Genomic DNA, 11,985 nt, shown 5'->3' with positions numbered 1-11,985 from the left:
TGGTCCCTTCTGCCTGGACAGTCCCCGTCCCAGAACAGAGACCCTGCGGGACCAGCAGGGCCACCCAGCGCCCGTCCCGGCCTCTCCCCCAGCCCAGGCTGCAGCCGGTGCTGTCATACCTGCAAGGCATCCAGAATGTCGTTGTCAGAGATCTCGCTGGCAAAGGATCTGATCCCGGGGGTGCTGAAGGCCGCCTGGATGATCTTGTTTCGCAGTCTTTCAAGCTGCGAGCGAGCGAAGGGACAGTAGCCGCTGGCCTTAGGCGGGTGGAGGGGCCCACCCACCACCGGGTCGGGGGGACAGAGGCGGGACCCCCTCCTTCCCAGGAACTGTAAACTGAGGCTGGAGGGACAGCGTCTACCTGCGAGCTAGACAGGCCTGGGGTGGCCTCACGCAAGGACCCTCTACCTCACCAGCTTGTTGTTTGTTAATCCTCACCTGAGGATATTTTTTCCCCGTTGATTTTTAGAGAGAGTGGAAGTGGGGGGAGAGAGACATTGATGTGAGAGAGATACCATCTGGTGCCTCCTGCACGTGCCCAGACCAGGCAGGGCTGAGGACTGAACCTGAAACCCAGGTACGTGCCCTTGACTGTGCAGGCTGACGCTCTAACCACTGAGCAACCAGCCAGGGCCTCGCCAACTTTTTTTTTTTAAAGGGACCCTTTTTTTAAAAACATATTTTTTTATTGACTTCAGAGAGGAAGGGAGAGAGAGAGAAACATCAATGATGAGAGAGAATCATGGATCGCTGCCTCCTGCACGCCCCCCACTGGGGATCGAGCCTGCAACCTGGGCCTGTGACCTGACCAGGATCAAACCCAGGACCTTTCAGTTCGCAGGCCGACTGAGCCAAACCAGCCAGGGCCTCACCAACTTTTTTAATTAAAAAAGTAAAACCTGCACATGATTAAAAAAATATAATCAGCCCGGCCGGCGTGGCTCAGTGGTGGAGTGTCCACCTATGAGCTAGGAGGTCATGGTTCGATTCCCGGTCAGAGCACATGCCTGGTTGCAGGCTCCATCCCCAGTGGGGGGTGTGCAGGAGGCAGCCGATCGATAATTATCTCTCATTGTTGATGTTTCTGTCTCTCTCTCCCTCTCCCTTCCTCTCTGAAATCAATACAACTATATATTTATAAATAATAAAATGCTAATATGCAAATCGACCGAATGGCAGAACTACCGGTCGCTATGATGCACACTGACCACCGGGGGCAGGCGCTCAATGCAGGAGCTGCCCCCTGGTGGTCAGTGTGCTCCCACAGGGGGAGCGCCGCTCAGCCAGAAGCCCCAGCAGCGCTAAGGATGTCTGACTGATGGCGGGGCATGGGCCTAAGCGGTCAGTCAGACATCCCCCGAGGGCTCCCTGACTGAGGGACAACCCCCCCAGTGCACAAATTTCGTGCGCCAGGCCTCTGGTATATTTATAAATCAATAAAAAATCATAAAACTGAGAGGGACCCCAGGCCACCTCCTTCCCCAGAGGAGCTCCCTTCTGACCCGGGAGACTCCCTGACCCCTGACCCTCCTGCAAACTCCACCCTCTCACTGTGGACATCAGAACCCCTGGGGTCCCCACTGTGGACGAGGTGGGCGGGGGTCCTGGAGCTCGGGGCCCTGCTGCTGGCGGGGGGCGAGGGAGCGGCGTACCCTGGACTGCGCGCTCTCCAGCGCCACCCGGACCTGCTGCTCCGCCTGCTGCGCCATCTCGATCTTGCCCTGCGCCTGCTCCTGCAGCTGCTTCCGCCGCTCCAGGTGGTTCTGGCACTGGCTCACCTGGGCCTGCAGCTGGTCCGCCTTGGCCTCGGCCTCCGTGATAGCGTGTTCCCGCGTGGCGAGCTCCTGCTCCAGCTCCCACACTTGCTGGGGGCGGGGCAGGGGGCGGAGGAGTAGGCCCACAGGTCCCCACCCCGCCTCCCCCACAGACAAATCGGGACCCAGGGATGGGGCGGGGCCTCTGCGTGCCCCTGCGCCCTGAGTGTGTCGAGTGGGGTGCTGCCTAACAGGAGCGGCCCCAGCTCCCCAGGCGGGGTTCCCCACCCCGCCGTCACCTGTCGCAGGAGGAGGTTGTCCTTCTCGATGAGCCCCATCACCTCTTTCTGCTTCTTCTCTTCCCGGAGGTTGGAGAACTGCAAGGCAGAGGGGGTGGCTCAGGGGGCTCCGGGTGGAGATGGTGGATGGTACCCCACTTCTGGCTTCTCCCTCCCTGAGCCTCAGGAAGGTGAGAGCCGGGGTGTTTCTGATGAGGAAGGGGAGGAGGAGGAGGAGGAGGAGGAGGAAGAGGAGGAGGAGAGCACTACAACATGAGGGTGTTGGAAAGCGAACCCCAAAACACAGAACCCTAAGACCACGGCAGGGAGAGCCGAGCACAAGCCCGCCCGCCCTCCCAAGCCCCTAAAAGTCTCGGGAAGTGGGGGAGCCGGTTCCTTTGGAGCTTGGAGGGAGGAAGTTTCAGAAACACCCCCAGCCGTGAGCTGCCAGGTGTCCGCCCCTTCCCCACCCGGCGGGAGCCCGGATGTGTGGGTCCAGCGGGGGTCTGGGCTGGGAGATGCGGGGCTCGGTTAGGGGCAGAGACCCCAGACTCCAGATGGGGGTGTGGGTGCTGACGGTGGAGCCGCACCCTCTTCCCCACGGGGCTCCCGCGAGGCCTTCCCATCCCAGGAAAGAAAGCCCCCAATTCCCGCCCGTGTCCAGGGGCATCTGACCCGCCCCAGGGAAGGCCCTTCCCAAACCGGGCCCTGGAGCCAACGGAACTGCTGATGGGAGAATAAGAGATTCCAGACAGGCCCCTCTCCAATCCCCTGCACCCCCATCTTTTCTCAAAGGACTGCAGGGCCCTGGCCCGTGTGGCTCAGCGGATAAAGCGTCGGCCTGCGGACTGAAGGGCCCTGGGTTTGATTCCGGTCAAGGGCACATGCCTGGGGTTGTGGGCTCGATCCCAGCGTGGGGCGTGCGGGAGGCAGCCGATCCATGATTCTCTCTCATCATGGATGTTTCTATCTCTCCCTCCCTCTGCCTTCCTCTCTGAAATTGATAAAATATATATTTTTTAAAATGACAGCAGGATGTGCCCCAGAGAAAAGAGCGGGAAATGTGGATGCAGCCGCAGTAACACGTTTTATGAATCATGATGATACCGGTTTGCAAACGCGGTTCCGTTTCGTTGCGCTACCAGTAACTGCCCATAGGTGTCAGCACCGAGTCAACTCTGACTGATGGAATGGAACCGGGAGGGGCCGGGAGGCCGGGAGGCCAGGGTGATGCTGAGAGGTGGGAACTGGGCCTGGCTGTGCTGCCACCTCACCTGGGACGCGGGGAGGGTCCCTAAGAAACCGGAGGTGAAGGTGGTCGCCTCGGGGGGCGGCAGTGGGAGAGGGGGGCCGGGACACTCCTGCTTCCGTCAGAAGATTGGGGACTGGGGTGCTCTAAGCGACGCGGGTGAAAAACTACAAAACTCAACTCAAAGCGCAGAGCAAGGAGGCGACCTCGCTGAGCGTGGCGGGGCTCCCCGGGACTCGGCCTGCAGGTGCTTGCGGAACGGCTGGGGGCCCAGCGGCCAGGAGAAGGGTGGCTGCTGGGGCCGGAGGGCGGCAGGGGAGGCAGGGGCCTGCTGGGCGCTCCCCCCACCCGCCTCTACCCGCCCTGGGGCCCCGGGAGAGTCCCATCGGCCCCCTGAGTTCAGTGCCTCCCCGGGAGCTGCTGCCCCCCGGGCTGTGCGGGGCGGCAGGCGGAGGACAGGACGCACCTTGTCGGTCATGGCCTGCAGCTGATGCTTCCGCTCCCGCAGCTCCTTCTGCAGCAGCTCGTGCTCCATGTTGACCTTCTGCAGCTGCGACTCCAGGCGGTCCACTTGCCGTTGCAGAGAGATGCAGGCTCCTGCGGGGGGGGAGGGGGGGGCCAGAGAGCCGGGGTCACGGAGCCAGTGGGGGGCCTGCCCCTGATCCGGGCATCCCGCCCGCCCTTCCCCGCGGGGCTCCCGGCTCAGGGACTGCCTGCAGGTGGGGGTGGGGGCTGAGCCCGTCCTGCCTGCAGGTGGGGGTGGGAGCTGAGCCTGTCCTGCCTGTGGGTGGGGGGTGGGGGGGCAGGACATCCCGCCTCGGCCTGGGGGCTGGCCGGCCTGGCGCCCGCACGCCCACCTGTGGCCAGGTTGTATCTGGTCCTGGCGACCCCGAGCTCCAGCTGGAACTCCTGGATCACCTGCTCGTACTCCTCCAGCTGCGCTATCAGCTCCTCCTCGAAGGCGTCGTCCGCGCAGCTGAACCTCTTCAGGCCGCCGCCCTCCTGGTCCTGCTGCGCCTCCCGCTCCTCGTCCAGCTCCAGCTCCTGCGGCTCCTCCTCTCCCTCCTCACCCTCAGCCTCCTTCCTGCCCACGGCGCCCTGGTCCCTCTCGGCTTCCCCCTCCAGGCCCGCCTCTTCCTCCTCGCCCCCGGCCCTGTCCGCCAGGACGAACTCCTCCTGCATCTGGGGATGGAGGGGCCACTAGGCAGGGCCGTGGGGGAGGCCCTGGCCTCCCCGCCTGGGGGGGGGGGTTGCTGCAAGGGACCCGCACCCCGGGCGGGGGCTGGAGTTGCTCTTCCAGGTGGGACCTGCCCGCCACCCTCACCTGCTCCCTTACAGGGTGACTGAGGGCTGCACTGGGGGGGTGGGAGGGGGGACCAGGTGGGGCTGCAGGTGGGACCCCGCGACTCTGGAGGTGAGGCTGGGGTCACCCGCCCCTGGCGCCGCCCGCACCTGCCGCCAGCTGTGCAGCTCGTCCTCCTTGCAGAAGTCCTTCAGGATGCTGAGCCTGCCCAGGGGCCGTGAGCCGGACTCCGGGAGCCACTCCTGCAGGACACGCCACGGGCCTCAGGGCCGCACACGCCCCTCCGCTCCCAGGTGATGCACCCACAACCTGCCCTCCTGGAGGCGGCCGCAGCCCCTGCGTGGCGGGAGGAGGGGCCGCGCCAGCAGGTGGCTGCCCGGGAGCAGCTGGAGGATGGAGGCGCAGCCTTGGACACCTCCCCTGCAGCTCTCCACTTGCACCCCCTCCCGGCCCCGGGAGGCGGGGCCACGCTGCCAGGCCTCCCCGGGCTCCTGCGCCCCCTCCCGCCAGCTGCCCATTCGTGGGATTTGGCGATGGTCTGAACACCCCCTTCCCCACTCATGTGCCCCGGCGTCAAGTGGGGCTGCAGCCTCGGCATGAGATAAATGAGGTCTTAGAAAGTGGGGGGGCTGCTTACCCGGCCCTGCCTGGACCTGCCCTGGTCAGCCCTCCGCCCGACCTGGGAGGCAGCACCCCTAAGCCCACTGGACAGGCAGGACACTGGTGTTCCCCGTCCCACAGTCAGGACAGGTCAGGGTAACCCCAGTCACGAGGCCTCAGGGCACAGCCAGGCCAGTCTGGGGACCCCGCCTGCAGGGCGCCCTCCCTCCTGATGAGAGGAGCCGGCCCTCACCCCACAGGGACGGGCCTGAGTCCAGCGAGCGCCGCGGCCTGTCCCGGGAGAGACGGGCGGCCGAGCGCAGGGCCCTGTGCAGCGCGTGGCTCTTCCTCTGCATCGTGTTCCCATCGCCTCTCCTCAGCTTCTGGCTCAAATCCTGAGCCCCAGCCTGAGTGCCCCCACCGTCCAGGACAAGCGGGGTGGGCGGGGCGAGGGTCCTGAGGGTCCCGGGAGGTTTGGATGCTGTGGCAGCCCCCGGCCCGCTCACCTGGCGCACGGACGGCCCCCGGCCCCGCTCACCTGGTGCACGGACGGCTCCTGGCCTCTGCTCTTGAGGAGATACTTCAGCTGCTTCTTCAGCGCCTCCCGCTCCTCCTGCAGGGCCAGGATCTCCTCGTCCCTCCGCTGCACCTCCCCCTTCAGCTTGGCGAGGCGCTGCACCTCCTCCACCAGCGTGGACAGGCAGTGGTCCTGGGCAGAGAACGGCAGCCCTGAGTGCCCACCAATCACACGCTTTTAAAAAAATTAAATATATTTTTATTGATTTCAGAGAGGAAGGGAGAGGGAAAGAGAGAGAGAGAGAGAAACATCAATGATGAGAGAGAATCATTGATCGACTGCCTCCTGCATGCCGCCTACTGGGGATTGAGCCTGCAATCTGAGCTGGTGCCCTGACCAGGCTCTAACCCAGGACCCTTCAGTCCACAGGCCGATGCTCTTCCACTGAGCCACGCCAGCCAGGGCCACAACCACACTCTTCCTCACCCCGTCCAGCCATCAGCAGGACAGCAGCTCCAGGCCCAGGCAGAGCCGGCCTGCTGCTCTGGGACCCCAAGACCCTGAGCCCAAGACGTGTGCCTCTTTCCTGCAGCCGGGTCCTGACCACAGCCTTTCCCGGGGAGGGTCACCCTGGCTCCTGGCCAGCTGCCCACTGTGACTGCGGACACGTCCTCTGTGCAGCCCACACTCAACCAGAAACTCCACAGGCCACCCCTAGGGCTCCTCTGCCCTCAACTTCCCGTCTCTGCACCCCAATGCCCTAGATTCTTCAACATTGGAGACGCAATACAGATGGGGTGTTTGGGACACACAGGGAACAGAAAGAACTGGTCCCCAGCAGATATGAAGGCGGGGCCACCACAGCAGCATTAGCATGAAAGCAGGGCTGACACCTGCATAGGTCGCTCCTGCGGCTCTGGCGACGGTGATGGCAACGGCGATGGCCCGGGGCGATTTCCTGACCTGATTGTCTTGACATTGTTTAGTAAACTTCACCGAGCTTTGCTGACCTTCCATTCTCTCTGTTCTGCCTGCATGCGTTGCTAAAGAGCAAGTGTGTAACCAAACTGAATAAAAGCAGGCAGGACCCGGACTTGCGGGCTCCTCTTCTTGCAAGAGGCTCCACCTGGCCTCCCGCGCCTTAAAAATTCATATTTCTCGTGTAGTCTCTTCATTGTGCGTCGGCCCTCCTGCAGGTCATCCTGAAACCCGCCACGCAGGTCGCAGCGTATGAATTTAGAGACACTAGAGAGAATTCTTCCAGACAGAATTCTGGAAGGAAAGGGAACGAGAAAATCCTCCAATGTTTGGAAATAAGGTGGTGGGCTTCTACACAACCCACGAGTCAAAGAGAAAGTCACAGAGGAAGCTAGAAAATATTTTAAACTGAACAATAATGAACACTTGGACATATTGAGACTAGTGGGGTGCAGCTAAAGCTGTAATTAAGGACAAATGTATAGCCTTAAAATACATCTATTAGAGAAAATAATGGAAGACAATTAGGTACTAAGTATCCATCTCTAGAATTTGAAAAAGAGCTGCAAATTAAAGAATGAAGAGGGAAAGGAATAGTGTAGATTAAGTACAAGAATGAATGGTATAATGAGGGAGAGGGAGGAGAGGACGAAGCAAACATGGCAGCATTTTAACACTTGGAGAATCTGAAGGGGACGTGGGAATTATTGGTCCTATTAGGTTAGAGGGGCAAGTAGTCATACAGAAATCATGTCTTCACCCTGGCCCTGGTTGAGAAGTCTAAAAGGCTAATTCCAAATGTAACCCTGATATTTGATGGGGGGGGGGGGGCAAGCAATCTGAATCAAGTCCAGTGTACATTCTTGATAACCTATAATTAAGCCACTGCCTCTTTCCCAGAAACTGGTCTTGCAAGACCTGTTACCTAAATACTGAGGCCATAAACTATGAACAGTGCACAGCCCCAGAGGGGGGGGCGTTATTCGCGCTGGTGCCAGGCCAGACCATTAGATATGGTCTCAAGACCCCCAACACCTGGGGCCTTCTTTGCAAAGCCTGCCAAAGGACCGGAAGCATAGTCCATATCTGGGGGACAAAGACACCAGAAAGATATAAGGAGAAGCTGCCTGCATGTTTCTTTGCTCAGACTTGGGAACTAATTCCTCTGAGTCCGCTGTGTACCTCCATTTCTCTACAGCATTGCCTGGTTTTCCTCCGGTCTCTACAACAGGGTGACTGAGACACGCACATGTGTCCCACATCAGACACTGATGCAGGAAGGAGGTGCTCCTTCCACCGGGGCCGCTGAGTCTGCACACACGCGTGGATTGCTGCACGTGGCTGTCTTGCCTCCAGAAGAGGCAGACTCCCCTGTGACAGCTCAGAGGAAGGCAGGGATGAGAGGAGGAGACCCCAAGAAGTCCGAAGGGGCTCCTAGAGAGAGCCAAGCCTGCAGCCCTTCCCAGGCAGGCTCACACGCATGTGCTGGTCATGTCCGTCCCCAGTTGGAATGGATAACCACACTGAGAAGAACATCCTTTCACTGCATCTGTGCGGCTCTCTCTAATTATATCCTCGGGCTACTTCCCCAGAGTGGGATGGCTTGGTCAAGGGGTAGCAACACTTTCTAAGGGGTGACAGCTCTCCTGGAATGTAGAGGCAGAAGTTAGGGAATCCGTGTAAAGTGAGTCCTCCTGGGCCCCCGCTAACAGACCCGGTCAGGCCCCCCTGTGACCCGCCCACTACCCAACACTTCCTGTTGCTCGTGGCCATGACCATCATCAACGCGTCACCACCTTAAAAAACCAAACAGAAGCGGATTCTAAGAAAAGACGGTGAAACTTCTGACAGGACCGACGGAGAGGGGGAGAGAGCGGGCCTGGGTCCGCGGTGTCAGTAACGACAGAGGCTGCTCCCCCGAAATCTCCCGCCTGCGTGGGGAGGAGAACGAGAGACTATGACGCAGGGGTCAGGTGAATGCATTTGAAAATTGCCAGGAAATGGGCACCTCCCTAGGAAACCATAGCTCACCCAACCTGAAGCCGGGGGAAAAGGAAATCTGAACATCTTAAGAGGAATTGAATTCGTTGTTTTAAAACATGTTTTATTTATTGATTTGAGAGAGAGAAGGAGGGAGAGGGAGTGAGAGATAGAGTGAGAGATAGAAACATCGATGATGAGAGAGAATCGTGTATCAGCTGCCCTACTGGGGATCAAACCTGTGGCCTCTTGGTTCCTGGGTCGACACTCAACCACTGAGCCACACCGGCCGGACTGACACCCACCCTGTCAGATCTCCACACAGACGTTCTCAGTGACGAACTCCAGAATTTCTCAGAGAAATGACTCCAGTCTTACGCAAACTCTTTCAGAGAACGGGAAAAGGAAAGAGGAGAACGCATCCCGCCTCTGATTATGAGATCGGATGAACTCTGCCACCAAATTCAAACAAAGGAATTACGAGACCGACAAAGGCTCCCTCCGAGTCGAGTGGGAAATAACGGCTCCGCCGGGAGCTGGGCGCAGGCCGACGCTGCGCCCCCAGAGGTTTCTGAGCTCATCTGCTCCGAGCGGAAGGACTGGGCCGAGGTTGTGCCGCCGGGTGAGGCGCAAGCTGCCTGCAAATTGGTGAGGGCGAGGCTCTGCGCCACCCTCTGGGCTTCGGATGCGCAGGGGCCAGCCCATGCGGGGAGCCTCTGAGTCCCAGATGCCGAAGGAGGGAACTGGGGTCGGCGGGACCACGTCTGGGGACCTGCGCGCGCAGCTGACAGATTCTAGAAGGGAGCCTGGGGCGAGGGCGGAGCAGCCTCCGGCAGGAGCGGAGCTGTCCTGCGGAGCCACTGGTGACAGGGGCGCGGAGCTGGGCGGCACCCAGGCCAGCTGCTCGCGGCGGTACCTTCTCGTGGATGACCGAGATGTACCAGGGCACCCGCTTCCTCAGGTGGCTCTGGTCCAGCGCCGGGCTGCTGGCGGCCGGGCTCAGCTGCTGGGACCCGCTCTTCTTCCGAAGGTACTCGAGCTCCCCGGCGCTCTGGCTAACGGGCAGCAGGGGCCCTGCGGGGAGGCGGGCGTTGGGCTCTTCCCAGGAGGTGCCGCCCTTTCGAGACCCCTGAGAAACCCTCCCTGGCCCAGCTGGGCTCCCCAGGCCTCCAGGGCCCGGGCTGCTGTCCCCGTCCCAACCCCACACCCCGCCCCAGCCGTGTGTCACTGAGGAAGTGGGGGGAGGCACAGAGCAGCCTGCAGACTCCTGGGCCCCTACGCAGGGGGCAGGGGACGGCCGGGCAGGTGGTGGCAGGTGGGAAGGGCGTTCCCTGGAGCGGGAGCAGGTGGTGCTGGGGAGCAGGGGCCCAGCAGGTGCAGGCAGAGGCCCTGGGGCTGGGGGCCCAAGGGGAGGACCCCTGTGCCCAGGAGGCGCTGCCCTCACCGTCCACCTTCATGTCCAAGTCCTGCTGGCTGGAGACTGAGTCCTTGGTTGGCTTCCAGGCCTTGGAGCCCAGGCAGCACTCCACGGGCAAGGTCGTGGTGGAGGTCATCCCTGCAGGGTGAGAGCGCGCTGACGGCTTCCCCAGGCCCTGGGTGGGGCAGGCCTTTTATGCCCTTTCTTTTCTTGTTAATCCTCATCCGAGGGTATTTTTCCATTCATTTTAGAGAGCGTGGAAGAGAGAGGGAAAGACAGAGAGAAATATCAATGTGAGAGAAACACATCGATGGATTGCCTCCTGCACCAGGGTCTGGGCCATGGAGAAGCCTGCAACGGAGGTATGTGCCCTTGATGGGAATCAAACCCAGGAACCTTTGGTCTGCAGACCGATGCTCTATCCACTGAGCCACACCGGCCATGGCCTTATGCCACTTCTCTCTCTCTCTCTCTTTCTTTTCATCCTTTTTAAGTTAATTACAGAGAGAAAGGGAGAGGGAGAGAGAGGGAGAGAGAGAGAAACATCAATGATGAGAGGAATCACGGATTGGCTGCCTCCTGCACGCCCTACACTGAGGATGGAGCCCACAACCCAGGCATGTGCCCTGACCGGGAATGGAACCGTGACCTCCTGGTCTCCTGGTTCATAGGTCGATGCTCAGCCCCTGAGCCCCGCCGGCCGGGCTCTCTGCCATTTCTCTATAAACCTCAGCTGAGAAGAAAGACTTGTCTCTGTGGCCGCAGGGGCTGAACCCTGGGGATCAATTCAAACGCGATGGCAGCTGCTGCCCACACAGCGCGGCCCCCACAGCACGCCGGGCACAAGGGAATGTCTGCAAACCGGCGCCTCCCCTCCCGGGAGGACAGGTCCAAGTGGCCTTCTGCAGAAACGGCTTCCCTCGAGGTCCCGCCGAAACCCGCCCCCTCCCGCCAGAGCCTGCTTCCTCTGAGCCTTTGGGGCCCTAATTGACCGGCCCTGTGAGCACACCCCCCCTCTACCCCCCACCCGCCCCCAGGACCTGGGCCCCTGCCCTTCCCATGACCTGCCCACAAGTCATGCTCTCTGAGGCCCTGAGGGGGCACCTAGAGCCCGGACGGCGGGTGGGGTCCTGGCTGAGACCCACCATCGCCACAGGGTGTGGGGAAGGGGAGCCACCGGGGCCCGGGACCCGCAGGGCGGGGCGGTGCCTGCTGCACAGAGGCCCTCTGTGCCCACCACGCACTCAGCGGCCTCTGAGCCTCAGGTCACAGGGGTGGGCGCGACGGGGCCCCGGCCCACAGGCTTGGTCCTCAGCACGTCTTCAGCCTCATGGGCTCTTTCCAGAAGCTTCCCTCCCGAATCTCCCACTCCCTCCCCCTGAACGCCCCGCACTCTGCCCCGTGCCCCTGGCCACCAGGAAGGCCCGGCCCCGGCAGGGAGGGTGGCGTGTCTGGGCCCCGGGGGGCTCTCACCGGAGCTGGACATGGAGGTGGCCCGGGTGCAGAACTGCGGGCAGCCGGGCCGCTGGAGGAACATGTTGCGCAGCTCCTCCATTTCCAGCAGGAAGGTCCTGTCCTTGGGGCTGGCGTCCTGCAGGAACTCGCTCTGGCAGAGCGGGGACAGGGAGACAGTCAGGGAGAGAAAGGCCGGGGTGGCCGGGGCCTGGTCCCGCCCGGGGCCGCGCCAGCGGTCTGTCCCCTCCCTGCCAGCCACTCGCTTGCTGACGGCCATGCGGGCGACCTGCTCCAGGGACTGCGGGGCTGAGCCCAGGTGCCGTCGTCTGTGTCGTGAGCCCCGGGGTGGCGGGGGCGCTCCAGTCGCTCTCGGCACATGGCGGCCGCCTGAACCCCGCGTTGCCCTTCCCAAGTTCTCTTCTCCCCTTTTGCTCCTTCCCAAGACACCCCACCT

At 61.7% G+C, this 11,985-nt stretch overlaps 1 protein-coding gene across 1 annotated transcript; it reads right to left on the bottom strand.

Annotated features, from left to right (window-relative positions):
* Window positions 1-119: 119 nt before the first annotated feature.
* On the bottom strand, window positions 120-11,808 carry CCDC27 (coiled-coil domain containing 27; the record flags this gene model as incomplete). The annotated part of the gene is made up of 10 exons (XM_023749251.1): window positions 11,550-11,808; window positions 10,104-10,214; window positions 9,576-9,733; window positions 5,691-5,893; window positions 4,734-4,788; window positions 4,139-4,463; window positions 3,748-3,878; window positions 2,054-2,131; window positions 1,653-1,865; window positions 120-224 (listed from the first exon to the last, which is right to left on the bottom strand). Coding segments are annotated over exons 1-10 (1,638 nt in total), but the record flags the coding sequence as incomplete, so codon positions are not given.
* Between the last annotated feature and the right edge of the window lie 177 nt (window positions 11,809-11,985).

Source organism: Myotis lucifugus, unplaced genomic scaffold (genome assembly GCF_000147115.1).
Source record: "Myotis lucifugus unplaced genomic scaffold, Myoluc2.0 scaffold_4451, whole genome shotgun sequence".
NCBI lineage: Eukaryota > Metazoa > Chordata > Mammalia > Chiroptera > Vespertilionidae > Myotis > Myotis lucifugus.
Note: the sequence above shows the minus strand (reverse complement) of the source record. Positions and strands in the feature narration are given on the sequence as shown.